This window comes from Liolophura sinensis, chromosome 10, assembly GCF_032854445.1.
Source record: "Liolophura sinensis isolate JHLJ2023 chromosome 10, CUHK_Ljap_v2, whole genome shotgun sequence".
NCBI lineage: Eukaryota > Metazoa > Mollusca > Polyplacophora > Chitonida > Chitonidae > Liolophura > Liolophura sinensis.
Window position 1 is genome coordinate 28240743 of NC_088304.1, and position 16612 is coordinate 28257354.

At 40.8% G+C, this 16612-nt stretch overlaps 1 protein-coding gene across 1 annotated transcript in view; it reads right to left on the bottom strand.

Annotated features, from left to right (window-relative positions):
* Positions 1–4666: 4666 nt before the first annotated feature.
* Positions 4667–16612, bottom strand: part of LOC135477071 (serine/threonine-protein phosphatase 6 regulatory ankyrin repeat subunit B-like) — a 160192-nt gene continuing 148246 nt past the window's right edge. The window contains exons 43-44 of the mRNA XM_064757224.1: positions 9915–9950; positions 4667–5487 (exon numbers count right to left, since the gene is read on the bottom strand). Of these exons, the coding sequence (XP_064613294.1) occupies positions 5362–5487; positions 9915–9950 (162 nt within the window). The 3' untranslated portion in view covers positions 4667–5361. The remainder of the gene's footprint in view (positions 5488–9914; positions 9951–16612) is intronic.

Below are 16612 nucleotides of genomic sequence, written 5' to 3' on the forward strand. Positions count from 1 at the left end.
ACAAGTATTGAAGATTTCTTGCGCATCGATTATTAATCTGGTCTAGAGCAAGGAATATTTTGCACCTGACGTGACTCATGTAGGCGTAGGGGTAGAGTTAATGCTCTGCCCTAAGTATGTCCGTGTACAAATGTATAAATGTTGTGCGTCAGTGCCCTTCACTGTCAGTATCATCATCATAATCGTCATCGCCAGAGTCATTAGAATCGTCATAGTCATCATCATCGTCGTCATCATCGTCATAATAATCATACCTATATACTGTAAAACGATTATACTTGACTTCATCCATCATCAAGAAGCCCTGCACTGTTTTGGAAGTAGTGATAGCTGTCTGATGGATGCCGACATCCCTCGTCTGTGAGCAGCCATGTTGAGAGATCGTCGGATTGCTTTTCGGCAGTGCTTTTGTAGGCTAAGCACAGTGTCGGTGCAGACCGTATTTCAGCCATTGCTTCTGGAGACAGATGATCCGACGATGTGCTTTTTCGATTACTTCATTTCTTTTTTCGCCGGACATGCCTTCAAGGATTACCTCTATTAGGGCTATATCATTCATTGTTAGGCTCGACAGAAAACGTGTGACGACTTTCTCGTTGAAATCATTCTGGAACAAATATGAATTTAAGAAGTGAAAAACAAGTATTGAAGATTTCTTGCCGCATCGATTATTTCATGTAATTCTGTTGTTTTCGCGCATGATGGTAATTGTACATAATGACCCACAAGACGATACGTATTTATTTATTGATTCGATTGAAGTTTTACGCCGTACTCTAGAATATTTTTCTGGTAAGACGTAGGCCAACAATATGGTGGGTGAATAGCGGACAGAGCCCGAATGAAACCCAGGACCACCCGCTGGTGCTTCCAGACGTGGGCCATATGTGTTTATTATATATATATCATGCCTCTTCTCACGAAGAGTGTGAATTGCGCTAAGTTAACCCGCACTCTTCAATAACTAAACCAACGACAGGTCATTAAGTTTCATTGACAGTTTAATGACTGCACGATCATAGTTGCATGGAGAATGTAAGGGTAAAAGTTTATAGAAAAGAAAAAGGCAACAGTTTATCAGTAACAGAATAACATGATTGTCATCCAGTACGGTTGTTTCAACTCAATAACATCCACATTGTATACCTTGTATCATATGAGACTTCGAGTTACATCCCTGCTTTAATAAACGGAATACCTTAAACACATCAGCATGAAAACACGTACAGCCACATTACTTATGTATGTATCACTACGCGTATATGGAGCAGAGATTATGCTTACACTGTGTACTTTAGGTCTTACAACGTAGTTTTTCAATATTTCCTTTTACCATGATATTACACTTTTTTATGTGCAACATGTACTCAACCAAACTATACACGTGGACAATAAAATAACTTTTTTTCATCATCAGTGGAAATTATTCCAGTTCGTATAATATCATAGTTCGGCTACCGCGTGGTGAATCGGTAAAATGGCACCGCTGTGAACCATGAGCAATTCACGAATGAAAGAATATTTCACTTATACGACGACGGCCAGCATTATGGTGGGTGGAAACCGGGCACAGCCCGGGGGAAACCCACGACCATCCGCACGTTGCCGACAGACCTTCCCACTTACGGCCGGAGAGGAAGCCAGCATAAACTGGACATGAACTCACAACGACCGCATCGGTGAGAGACTCCTTGGTCATTATGCTGTGCTAGCGCGCTAACCAACTCAGCCACGGAAGCCCCCAAATCGTTGGGAGAATGATACTCTCTGTAACGTTACAGTACGCTTCCCGCCTGGCATCTGGTATCTGCCATACTTCGATGTCATTGGTTACTGGGGTGTAACCTGAAGTAGCTGTTTAAATCCCAACGCGAATTTCGGCTTTCCACACTTTCCCGTCTATATCCAGGAAGCGGTCAAACGACCAGACCTACAGGCTATTCATCGCAACGAGCGTGCTTGTCTTTCAATTAGACGACGTCTCCTTTGCACATATTGGGACTGTGCACTTTTCACTTTTGTCTTCTCTGAAGAGAGTTCAAGTACTCACGACGCCATCTCTTCCAGAATGTATCAGCCATTGTCTGCACTCGTTTCCACTGGGCCTTATAAAGGTCTGTAATACTCCAGTATCCTAGGGGTTTCATCACTTGGTGGCTTTTCCGTGTCAACAACTGGGAAGGGAATAAGCTTACTGGAGATTCCGGATCCGTGTTGACTGGAACAATGGAACGATCGCTTATTATGGTACTCACCTCTAACAGAAATGTAGTTAGTGGTTCGTGGGTTAAGTTTTTGCCTGATATCTCCATTAATATCGAGTACAAAATCCTTCGGCTGACACCAATCATGCGTTCCCACACGCCTCGCATGTGGCAGGAATGTGGCCGGTTGAAAACCCAGGTTGTTGCCTTCTTATACAGAAAATTCTTCGTAGTTCCAAACTCCACATTTATGGCGTCTATCTTTAACCTATCCGTTGCTCCTACGAAGTTAGTTCCTCTATCGGACCTGAACTGAGTCACGGCTCCTCGAATAGATATGAATTTTCTGAGAGCATTTATGAAATTTGAAAATGATATCTCTTCCACAGCCTCTAAATGGATGGTTCTAGTCGATAGACAAGTGAACAGGACTGCCCAACGTTTACTGTTAGCCTCCCCACCACGGGTTTTCCACAGTATAACGATAAGGTGATAACATCCTTGCAATCCAGAGACACCTGCCTTCCACGACCATGTTGACATGTTTCACCTTTAAATCTACGGCATATGTGTTTCAGGTTGCTTAACGTCCTGGTCAGTTCCTGCCATGTGGAAAAGCGCTCAAAGCGACTTGATCCGAGTCCTGGAGGTGGAGACGCTGATGTTGATAGAGTGATTGTTTGATTGTCCAGTTTAACCAAGGGTGAGAAGTTATTGGTTTCCTCGAAGCGTTTCGCCAGACCTCGTAGCCATGTGCCAATGGCTTTCTCTGTAGGTGTTGTCACTCGAGTTGCTATATCAGCTGGATTGGCATCTGTTGGTACAAATAACTATTGTTCTGGATTAGTTGATTTCCTGATCCTGCTGACTGTCACATATACACAGAATCTCCGAGTTTCCCTGGCGATGTATCCGAGAACAATCTTACTGTCCGCGAAGAATTTGACCTTGTCGGGTTGGATTTTAAGGCGCTCTGAAATGACTTCATATCTCCAAAGCCAAGACGGCTGCACACCTTTGCTTTGCCCAGAATAAATCTCAGGTCGGTGAATTCCGCATAAACTTGACCAATTATCACCCATCCTAGGTCGAGTTTTTTGGGCAAATGGTGAGCTCTTTGGTCCAATGATTTGATCTTTTACATGATGCGCTTCTGACAAGTCTCGTGCTATTAGTAAGAGTATCTCGGAATCGTTGTTCATTGGGGGAATATGGCTATATGACAGTCAGCAGGATATTGAATATGGATAGTTCTCTGCTACTGGAGGTGTCGAAATCTCCTCTCTTCGGTTTGAAATACTATTACACTCAAACAAATTTGAAAGTGCAAATGCTTCGTAGACAGATTTAACTACTAGATCGCTAGCTCGTATTTCCAAGGTCTTGAAAACACCTGCACACGACGAAAGTGTGTATGGAAAGAGTTGAGTATGTGTGTCCAATTGATCCAAAAGCTCGGCTTTGGGTAATGGCACGTTGAACTACGTTTCAACGAACTGCCATGATGGGTCGATCCATAGGGTGCACAGTAACACGGGCTGTTTTAGCACGCGACTTTCCCCATAGCCCGTTTCCACACACCTGTGTGCAGTGGCTTGCCGGTGTTATTGAGCAATCCACGTTCCTATCCCCCCCCCCACCCCCCACCCCCCACCCCCTGCCTTGGACTGGAGTGGACTCTGTTTTCGGGTCCATCGGTGTCTTGAAGTCAACATGCAGCGCAGTGGAGTGTCTATTACTGTTGAAAACGGAAAAAATCGGAGTCTCTTGGCAGGCACTTCCTTGATGATTGTCAGACGAACAGTATGTGTAGCACATCCCAAACTTCTTGAGGAGTGCCTTACGTTCACGTATATGTTTTGCCCCAAATCCCTTACACTGATTGAGTGTATGTCCTGTTTTATGTAAAGGACATTTAACTGTAGACTTAACCTTGCTCACATCTGTTTTCCTTGCCAAAACGTTTGTTCTTTTACTGGTTTGTGCAGATTCCTTCTTGACTGGCGGTTTCCGGCGTCCTGAGAAAATCAGCTTCCTTAACCATAAGTGGGAATTATTCCAGTTCGTATAATATCCTAGTTTGGCTACCGCCTGGTGAATCGGTAAAGTGACACCGCTGTGAACTATAAGCAATTCACGACAAATTACGGTCTGTCAGTGTTAAATCAAAAAGGCAGAATGAGCTTAGAGCCCGAAGAAATAATGTTACTTACACTGTGGGTTGCCACACGTCCGAAATTATGAGAATATAACACAAACACAGGTGGGCGGAGTTCGCCGCCTTCGTTCGTATTACGGAGTATGTGGAGTCGTGATGATGCCGAAGTGATGTAGGATGTGGAGTCGTGATGATGCCGAAGTGGTGTAAGATGTAGAATCGTTATGATGTCGAAGTGATGTAGGATGTGGAGGCGTGATGGTGCCGAAGTGTTGTAAGATGTAGAATCGTTATGATGTCCAAATAATATGATGTAGACGCGGGGGTCATGATAATACATGAGTAATTGTGTAGTTGTGTCATAAAGTCGGCAACAGTGTCTTAAGAGGAGTTGACTACATATAGTTACATTTCATTTTAGCATATTGGAAACAAATAAAGTCAAATATCTGTAAAACATCCGAAAATAGCTTACCTGTGCTAAGGATACATCTTTTAAACCGTGTTGGGTTCCCCAACAGTAATGTAGTCCCACAGAAACCAGAACAAACGATTGCACAGATCCAAAGATCGCACAGACGGAAGGGGAGCACAGTCGCACGGTTGCCACTATACCTTATTCATTCCATCTAATGTTATTAGACATCTAAGGGTATTATATTTTGCATAAGTATATGCAAATCAGCGCTGGACGATCACAAGATAGCAATTGCAGAAAACGACAGCGTGCGAAGTAGTGTTAACATCATTTTCAGGGTATTTCAAACTGTTTAATATTTTATTGTGGCTTTGTTCGGGATCATTGACAACTGTTGACCGATTCTTATAATTTGCTCAACGTTTGGGTTCTTTTATGTCAAACGTTGTGTTGGAAATTTGTCGCGCAATTATTGAGCCAGAACGTTAATTTTGATTGACATCTCATACAGTATTGTTTGTTTCGAAGCCTATAAATTGTATATGATGAAAAAGCCTTCTTGCTTTTATCTTCATCAGCACTCACATTTCTCTCATAAACTGACATACCTGGGCTAAAGTTGGTAACACTGCTCCCTCTTTAAGAAGATAGGCCACAAGTGATGTCTTCTTCATTTTCATTGCCTCAAGCAGAACACACTTGCCAGACTGTAGTATAGAATAATCAGTTTAAGCATTGATATGAAGACTATAAAAGAATTACAGCGAAGAGAGTAAAGTCAAGAGAAGCGACGACACTCAGACAGTCGGCAAATGATCACACGCAACCGATGAAACACGGCCTATTTTTAATCTACTTCACAAAGGGAACTATTCTAAGAGATCGTGTAAATACTAAAACAGCGGCGATAGCTCTTATCCACATGAATTAATCAAAATTCGGTACCAAAGAAAAAAAGTGCTGTGATATAAATAGCAATTTATTAGACGTCACTTGTCAAGAATTACTCAGATCCTGGTTTGTGCAGGGATACAATAGTATAAAGTACGTGAGAAGGCCTGCCAGCAACCTGCTAATTGTCGTGGGTTTTCAACGGGCCCTGCCCGGTTTCCTCCCACCATAATGCTGGTCGTCGTCATGTAAGTGAAATATTCTTGGTTACGGCGTGAAACAACAACCAAATAAGTAAATAAATAGTATAAAAGACTTACAGCATATGAGGCAAAGCTAAAACAGCCACAACAATGTGTTCCTCTGCATCCATACACGATTATATCTTTGGCAATGGAAACACGGAATTCCTGGGGGCAAATATTATTTAACTTGGAATACTTCAAAACTGACAGCCCCCCGTCGGGTAGGACGAATAGGTCCCTAGTTTTCTAGACAACGTTGTCGTTTGGGCCCGGTGAATAAAATAGGCCTACATTTTATCGAATCATATGAGAGACAACCGGGTAGCGACCTGTTGCCCGTAGGTTTCCACCCGTAAAACGTGGAGGACGGGATCCTGAGGCTGGTTAGTCTTATGAGACTAAGACTCCGACTCCGGCCCAAGACTCCACTTTTGCGCTTAGTTTCCTGTCTCCCGCTCAGTCGATTTCGTCCTTCGCAGCGATACTCCTCGGCAATGCTACATGTATTAACGGCTCTGCAAGGGAGGTCAAGCTTTTTGAGTAGGAGATTTAAGAAGCTGAGATCAGGTGACATTCAAATTGAATGTGGTACGAAACCACGGGTTATAAACCTGTTGCCTCTGAAATCTATTTCGGATATACCGTTTTTCGTATCAGCCCATAATCCCTTACATAGCCGGACCGAAATATTGATTTCAAAATATACACCTAAACAACGCAGCCCAATGAGGGCTTCCGCGGCTAGAACCCTATGAAATGTTCAAATTGCAGTGGAGCTCAAATTTTTTTCACACTGATTTTTCTCGCCACTGCCCACTGTTTCAAGAGGGGAAATAACTTATAAATACTATAAAAGACTTACAGAATAGAGAGTAAAAGCAGAACAGTAACGACAGTGTGATACTTGGGAAATGATCACCCAGAACTACTTTGGTTTTGCTCTCTATTTTGTAAGTGGATTCTGCTTGTGGACTAAGCATCCTTGATTGTTATGTTAAATGTGATGACAACACAGCTTTTTGAGTAATTCTAGTGACGTTTAATAAATTGCAATTAACATCACTGCATATTGTTACCTAATTCTGCCTAAGCCATGGTGTAGTGCGCGTGTAAATTGCTACTGTCTGTGCCTTTACATAAACAGTCACAATGAAAACCTGACTGAGGTAAATTGACAAGAGGCCGTATTTCACCCGTAACGTGTGACCATTTGCCAGCTATCACACTGTATCCTCTGCTCTGTTCTTTTTCTCTATGCTGTACATCTTTAGTTATATCTTATAGTATTGTATTCCTGCATAAACCAGGATTCTGCTTGTGGAGTACCATACCCCACGCCTAATTCCTTTGCATTGTTTTAATGATATTGAATGTAACTCTACACACAACTGTAATAATTTGCTTCAGCCATGGTGCAAGGGAGCGTGTAATTTTCTAATATTTAAGCATTTACATGAAAGGTTAGAACAAATCCATGACTAAAGTAGGTTAACAATGAGCGCTGTTTCATCGGCTACGTGTGACCAATTGTTAATGTTTTCCCCCAACAAAACAGTTACATTTCTTTGGCATGCGGGATCTTTGTCTGGTGTGCAGATGCTTCAGTAGCTCAAGGCAGGCTGGGCGGGCTCTGGCCACCAGGTTACTCCTGTTTCCACAGCTTTGGGAATTTCAGCTGTTGCCATGATACCGCAAGGCGCTCGCCGAGTCCGAAAACTGAGTCATTACATCAGAAAGGAAAGGTTTACCTGGTTAAATTGCAAGTACATCTTTATTCTGTAATGATCGAACTTCACATTTAGCCTAGCCCGTCGTCAGTTTTGCCACATTACCAGGAATAATACGTGAGCGTACGTCATTCCTTCTTCGCCATGTCATTCGTCATGTCATTGAAACAACATTCAAATTTTACGACCATGTATGTTTAGGCTGCACATATGGAGAATATCAGATTAAATGGATTTGATAAATCATTTTTAGTGGATGGGCCAACAAAGGAGGAGGTACACGTATGTTGCTTATGTTACTTTGAAGGTGAGTAAATCGATTATTTAAATTTTTAATTTTGCCGAGCACAGTCCAAAATAATTATGATCTCAGATTTTGCATACCATTAAAGAAATGTTTAAACTTGATGATATTAGTTGATAATGAGACTGTTTAGTACACTCGCAAACAGCTGGCCATTAACATCTTGCGCTTTGGATGTATGCTGCTTGAACTTCCACCACGGCAAGCCTGGGATGAGAATGGCTGTCAAGATGTCTTTCGGGGTCGAGACCATGTTCGGGCCAGTCCTAAACTGGAGGCGCATGGATCCAGGAAGCAGGCTTCTTCACTGGGTGTACATGCGGATGGAGATGACCTTGGGATACGTCAATAAAATGAGGCTAGGCATGTTGGATGTGTATAACATGTTTGCGCTTCTTTGCAGTTCCGTTGGATCTACGGTATCTGCGCGTCACAATGCAACAATTCCAGCCACGCCAGGTCAGCTAACTACCATATGTTTGTGACAATCAAGCTAGGAAAGGAAGTTGCTGGAAATCCAGCGCTGTTGTTGATGTTTGAAGCTGAGTCCCAGTTCAGAAGTCAACAGATGTCATGGTGATGCTGAACTTTGAATATCCAATTCAAACTGGAACTGGGGGGCCTCCGTGGCTCAGTCGGTTAGCCCGCTAGCGCAGCGTAATGACCCAGGAGCCTCTCACTAATGCGGTCGCTGTGAGTTCAAGTCCAGCTCATGCTGGCTTCCTCTCCGGCCGTAAGTGGGAAGATCTGCCAGCAACCTGCGGATGGTCGTGGGTTTCCCCCGGGCTGTGCCCGGTTTCCACCCACCATAATGCTGGCCGCCGTCATATAAGTGAAATATTCTTGAGTACGGCGTAAAACACAAATCAAAAAAAAAAAAATCAAACTGGAACTGTAAATAAAGCAGCACAGCTTATCTAGGATCACAGTTCATTTTTATATCGGTTAATATATCGTATGTGATGCGAAGTCGTTCAAGGAATATTATCTTGTGCCAAAAATGGTTGTTATTATTCTCATGAAGTTCTATCATTGATCGTCTGGACTATATTACCTTGTGCTACCAGATTTACATGTGTTTTTTCATGGATTTTACTGCCATTACTTAGATCCTATACCGTGCCTTGTTTGTTTATTTATTTACTGATCGGTGTTTTACCCCGTATGCAAGAATACATACCGTGTCTTGTTATACCCACCTTACTTTTCCTCGGATAATCACGTTTTTCGTGTTCTGAGATGGAATTGGACATGGCAAGGTGTGTATCACTATTTGACGAACTCAGGAGAGTCCGTAAATTAAGAAGGAGGGCATGCGATACCCATGTACTCTGTGTTCCATGAACAGTGCTTGTGTGTAACATGGACGCTGTAACTTTGACCAAAAAGCCTTTCATAGGACTCTAAAAAAATCCATAGTATATTTTAAGCTGTGTATTCCTCAATGTCTTCAGGTTACAGTCTAAACTTCCCTCCCTGGTGAGAGGCTTCTGAATCATTGCGCCGAAAAAGTGTGTTCACCACCACGGCCACCGACGCCACCTGTGTATATGTTATGACGCTATTTTCGCGTTATTTCTTAGGCATTATGTACTGTCAATAGGCTAATTTTGGTAGCTTTGATCATCCGTGTACAGCACTTCTGGCGGATTTAACTTCACTAAATACTTCACTGCTAGATTCTAAAGTTAGATTCGGTGCGATATTCCACCACTACTCCCTGTTTTGAGAGAGTTTGTACAAATTATTATTTGAAGTCGATTATTAACAGCCAATGCCTTAGGAACGAACGGGCTATGGATACTAGGATAACTGTTTTCATTCAAAATTATTCTTTTCAAACAATACTCAAGCATTCGAAAATCGTTTTATGACCACCAGAATAAAATAAAATAAATACGTGTTTTAACAGCTACCATTACATAAAGGCTTCTACCACAACCATTAATATAAAAAAAACATCTTACCCTATTATGTATGTGAACATCAGCACCCTGATCCACCTGAAAATTGTCAGCAAATAATTATATAATAATAAATGAAATAATAATCAAACATTATTGAACGTATAAGCAATGTTTCTCCGGCTTTGCAGAAGGCGTAGCTGTGTGTGCACAGCAGAGGGAACCAAAAATTGGCAGTGAATTACCTGTGTTGAACACATGTAGTGTCTCCTCTAACCTCAGTTTTATGACAGGGAATATGTGTACTTTTACCATTGCCAATCACCTGGATGGCACTATTTTGGGAATCTGAACAGGACACCTCTTTTGCTAACTTTGAAATGTTCGTAGATCCTCTTTACGACTGGTGTACTTTTGGTTGCCTTTTCTGTGAGCAGTTAATAGGTTAAAAAGTAAGTGTTTCTAGATATTACATGAAATTATGAGCATTTCGTTGTAAATGACACATTCTGTCCGCGAAAATGAAGTCTTTAACACAAATGTCCGTCTGTTAATCACCTGGATCTGGTTAGATTTTTACATTTTAACCCTAACCCTTCATAAATCACGCTAAATAGCACTGCTGCGTTGTACACATGAGCACGTTTATTTACAGAACCATGGGAGTCTGTGCATTACACTACCAGTTTGGTTGTAAGGTGCACATCACAAAAAGTACACGTTAGCGTACTCAGACAATTTACCCAACCATTGTGAATTATCTAGATACCAGTATTGTACTGGGCCTACACAGGGTGTCTCTTTCTAGCTTTAATGTGCTTAACGGACCATGTGTATGTGCAATGATCTGACTTTGTGTCACGAGTTTGAAAACTAATATATCACAAAATTTGATAAAATTACTCCTCTCTTATATTTTTTAACACAATTATTAAACTTCAAATCTTGAAATTTTCTAACAGCTCAACATGAAAATAAGTTTGAGACTGATAGGTTTATTTATTGATTCTAAAACATGTGAGTTTAAGAAAGTCCGTCAAACGCTTTCATTCTAAGTTTTTCTTGTTTATTATATCTATGTTTGACAAACATTGATTAAGCGTTCACGACAGGGTCTCTGACGAATTGTGTCATAGTTGGACATGATTCCACATAGCCCAAGGCTAGGGGCTTTTTTTACACATTCGTGTTTCTTTACATCTTAATGATGCTTTTATGAAGAGTGACAATCAAAGCGAATCCAAGATACCTGTATTTCAGCGGGAAATCATACTCGGCGAAGGGATAAAATTCTGAATTGACCGTCTTTCCTTTAATATTAACTGTCCGAAGGCTGACTTCTTTCTCAGATGTTACCAGACTTATTTACTATTCATACGACTATTTCTTAAATATTCGTTTTACAACTGCCATATTAGGTTGTTTTACAAAAGATTCATGGGATTATCAACTTAGAACGCCTCATTTAAATGTATGCTGTACTAGTGGTAGGTCTATTATTAAAGGGATATTATACTGTAGATATTATACAGTAATGATAGCTTAGAGTATTTGTCTTCATGTTCACTTAATTCTGTGTGCTTGCTGTTATGATAAATGTATTCACTGTTTTGATAAATGCATGCAATGCTTTGATAATATATTCACCCTTTTGAATAATAGCTGCCAAGTAAAAATTGGTTTTTTGTCAATGCCATGTTCAATAGACATTGCAAGTATGTATCCATCTGCGTCTTAAATTGCAAACCCTTGTTGTACAAATAAATTAAGTTCTACTCAGGTTCATGTCAGCAGCACAATTGAGTGTCTTGAAAATTGCACTCTGCATTTAAGCCCCCCATTGTGTACATCTGGCCTGATAGCCATTTCAGCGTGTAGTCCTGGTATGTCTACCGCTGATATAAAGCCGCACGTGGATTAAAGTGCATATACAGTTGAATTAAATTGACAGCTCGTGACGGTCTGGTCAGATGTACAAGTGCCATCGACGGTGCCACAGAAACATGGTACGAGAGTATTCCCGCGTCACAGATCGACACACTGGGCAAACTAAAAACCGAATTTCTTAAACGGTCCGGGCGAGAGCAAGTATTTGACTTAACGATTGGACCAATTGGCTTTAAATTTTTACTGAATGTGATCTATTGATATACCATTCTAGTTTGCAAAGCTCAATGTTAGTCGTGTGTAAAAACCCTCCTTTAAATGTTTTGGAAAGTGATGAATTTTTAGTGTGTTTAAATATGCAAATTAGGATACATAGATAACACCAGCATTAAAAGCATTGGTGTTTGTTTCGCAAAATAGACAAGTGTATGGTATATTGTGTATGGAGTTTGCTTCCAGATGTCACGTGACATGGCGGCCATTTTTAGTGAAAATGTTTTAAACATCTTACAGTTAAAATGTGCTAAATAAATCACTCTGACTACATTTACTCTATATACATATGATACCATACTGCTCAAAGACCTCGCAGTAAAATTTGAGAAAGAAATTGGTATCTAGTTAAAAAAATCTGGAAAAAGGCAAAATATGGACATGTAATAAACTTTATCGGATTTCAACGAGCAGGGAATTTATTCATATGTTTTTTTGGCATGCTGAACACCAGTATGCGCTTAGCTTATTACTTGGTGAAACAATTTTCTTTATGACGTGCGAAAACCATTCACAGACGTGCTTCATTTAAATACAATGGGCCATACCAAAGATATTATTTATCAGATTTTGTAACAGCCCTACAGAAATTTAGTTACGTAATTTTAATGACATGTAACTGGAGAACTATGGAAGCCACAAATGTGAAACGTGCACCAAACTGTAGCCCAAAACATGCCCTTTCCGATCTGTGCCAATGGATTTCAGCTACCATCAAGCGCTTTCTCGCTAAATTCGTGTAAACGAAAGTACCCAATTCAAGAGGTAGTAATTGGAACCCATTTATTTAACCTGGAGACATATATCGCGTATATGTTCTCTTGATCATGTGATTTGTACACCAGTTGTGATTGGTCAACCCTTTGCCATTGGACACCACTCCCCCTTCCATAGATCTATGTGAGGCCCCATATACATGTGCAATCTCACCACACTGAAGTAACCATCTTTTGTAACATTTTTTTTGTTAACTATCATTGTGGCACAATTTTCTGTTAGTATTTTTCATAACCTGTAATGAATAACATAAGGAATGAGTGTTCGTGTGTTTGGGACAGCGTGACTTCAGACTCAAAGGACTGTGGGATCGCGCACTCATTTACCATCCTTGAGACGATCGCCACGTTTTGATTATGTCCTAACGAAATTCCCTTTTTATTCTTCTTCAGGTATGTAATAATGCAGATTCCTTTAGCCATATGATAGTTGTTGAAAGCATAGTTACTTGTATAGTTATGCCGAATGAGTACATCGTTGTATAAATTAGTAGATTAGTTTACAAAGTAGTTGTCTATCGGTCATCTTCAGAAGTCGTTGTTTCCTTTTAATTAACATTACGTAATGTTACGCTTCGCATTCGCTAGATTTCTGATTAAAACAACAGTAACTTTAGATAGCTGTGCATTTAATAGTTTGTAACTCCAGTTAAGCTAGTTAGAAAGCCTGAGTGGCTTAGAGGAATATTTCCTTACGTATTTCGTAGTAGAAATTCACGAATGTTTGCTATGTCAAAAATATGTAAACAAGGGGAATAACTCCTGACAGAATACGCTCAACAGGGGGCAACTACTTTTGTTGGATTAATGGAAATAAGGGGCTTAACTCTAAAATGTCAAAAGACAATATGTGACTGGAAAGTCTAATATATTGTAACTTTCTTTATTTTTGTTTTAAAACTGTACAGGGGCTTTGCAGAGCTAACAATTGTATAAGTATATATAGATTTATTTCATTTAGTTCATATTTGTGTAAAGCAAACTCATGTTACAATTCATTTAAACACATTGTTTTACTTTTTTTTACCTAATTTACAGTATCCCATGAAAATTAATTATGATTTGTTGTTATTTAAATCGTGCACTCATTTACCATCCTTCAGACGATCGCCACGTTTTGATTATGTCCTAACGAAATTCCCTTTTTATTCTTCTTTAGAATAAAGCCATGTGAACGTTATACAGTGTGTCATCTGGGTCTTTTACATCTACACATAAGCTTATTTGCATGGCCAATCGGTGTAAGTTGTGCATGTATTTCCCAACATTAGCTTTGTTTTACACAAACCGTGCCTTCATTACTACACGCTGACCAGGCCCCGGTTATTGACTGATATATACATGTGCCCTGGTCCAGGCGTTCGGTTTCTGACAACGGTCAAGCTGTTAGTACACAACCAGTCTGTGCATGGCAGGTCGTGGATTTAGACGTGAAAGTGGGGATTGCTGTTTCTCATTGAGCATGACGCAGCATCATCGAGCTGGCCGATCTCTTCGCGGGAATGCGAATGACTGGCCACCAGCCTCAATAATGAACGGTGTAAGGCCGCATTGAAATTTTCAACGCCCTGTATCTGGTTATATATTGATTTTCCACCAATAACTTAGGTTCCCATGTGAACCATGTACGTATAAAGAAAGGAAAGAAGCGTAAAGGAAATTTGAAGTGAAAATTACGCCTTGTGGACATTTATATAAGGGAGTGAATAGTAAGGGAGATACTGGCAAATATTTCCTCGACTTGATCTAGTTACAGGAGGATTTAAACTCTAACCGTCTCTCGGCTGTGTGGTATGACGCAGGTGTTTGTTCGCCGGTTGAATGGCAAAGATGATTGACGTCGGGAAATTGGCATAAGGCAGATCGCACCGGGCTTGTATCGGTCATGCCAGTCAGTGATGTCAGAGTTTGATCCCAACTTATCGAATTTGTCACGTAATTGAAATTTTCTGAATATAAATATTTTAAGCACGCTGCTTGGCGTAATTTGGTGTTCTGATCACAAATGTGGTCGTTTTTCTTTTCTGTGATGCACGGTTTTGTCCTGAATTGCCATTGAAGTCCGAAAGATTGCAATTTTCCCCATATTTGAAGGTCACGTGACACAAACCCCTACAACTGAAAAAGCTGAAAATGGCTGAATACAAAGGGCTAGATGTGTATTGTTTGCAAGCGGAAAATCATTGAAGGATTTTAATAAATGCTAGAGTCGCAGTGCTTGTAAAATTATCCAAAGGCCGATTTACTATATTTGGCACTTCGACTTCCCCATGTTATATAATGCATTTTAAACGCATTTATGTCAAGGATAAATGTACGAATAGTGTAAACAAGTAACCAGACGTAGTATGACGGCCCTGTTCATGAATCTGTTCATGAAGATGTGACGTCACAACTAGTTTTGAAAGATTGAATTTTAAATTTCTGCTGCATTGTCCATGATTTCCCGAAACGGCTGGGCGATTACGTATAGCTATGATGTCTTCTACTGGAAAGCATAGAATGATAACTGCAGCAACGAATGTCATGGATCGCCATTTTTGACTATAGCAACGCACAGCTACAACTGATACTTTTGCCATTTAAATGCGTTTAAAAACTTGTTATTTTTATTGATAGTCAACTCGTAAAATTGCAATATTTCCTGTAAAGGTAGAAAACACAAACTTGGCATTTTTAATAGCCACCATATGAAACAGCTTTTGTCGTTTTGTGCTCTTTGGCCAATCGCGTGATTTAGCAGCCACTTTGAATTTTATTGATAAGCTTAAACCATGTTTTTCCGTAAATCGGCTAATGATCTTTGGATGAAATTTCACTTCCGAGTATATATATATATATATATATATATATATATATATATATATATATACGTATATATCAACGTAAACATATATACATATATACTGAATTCCAATGTCAAATGGGAAGTACTTTCTGAGTAATCAAAAGTGTGTAGATATGTAATGGATGTTCCAGAGAATGTTTTTCAATTTTAAGGATAAGTATCCTCCGCAAACGCAGAAACGGTGGTGTCAGGCGGCACCAAATTGTACTGATTTTAATTTTCATATTCCTCGTGAAGTATATGCTAGTTGAGTTCAGTGCGCTTTCTTTTCACGAGATTCTTGATCTGAGAATGCTTCTTAAGGAACATAAATCGCTAAACTGTTGCATTCGCATTTTGTTGTAACAGTCTGGGAGCTGAGGAACGTCAAAGAGCCATCGGCAACGTTGAGGCAGGTTGGAACGTCTCACGTGTGGTCAGGCATTATGATACTCCTCATCCACCATATGCAGGCTGCTTGACCACTGCCGGCAGACAAACACCGTTAATGACCGTACTCGGAGCGGACGACCACGTGGGACTTCAAACCGTCAAGACGGCTTCACTGTCAATTCCCATCGTGGAAATCGGTTCCTGCAAGCAGCCAATACAGCTCGAAACACAGTTGGAAGAACGAACCGACCCATCAGCACCAATACTGTACATCGCCGACGCAACGACGCGGGTTTACGCTGACGTCGACCTTATGTTGGTTCACGTTTGTGTCCACGTCACGGGTGCGCCAGTTATCGGAGCTGGCGCAGGTCATCGGAACTGGCGCAGGTCATCGGAACTGGCGCAATGGGCAATGGCAGAATATCGTTTTTTCGGATGAGAGTCAATTTTGCATCGGCACAGTGGACGGCCGAGTGAGGGTATGGCGACGCAGAGGTTAGTGATCCATGTGTATTGGAGAAAGACCGTTGGGGAGGACCTTCCGTCATGCTTTTGGGGGGGGGAGGGATCAGCTAGGGACGACTCATTCCGCCTGTGCTCTT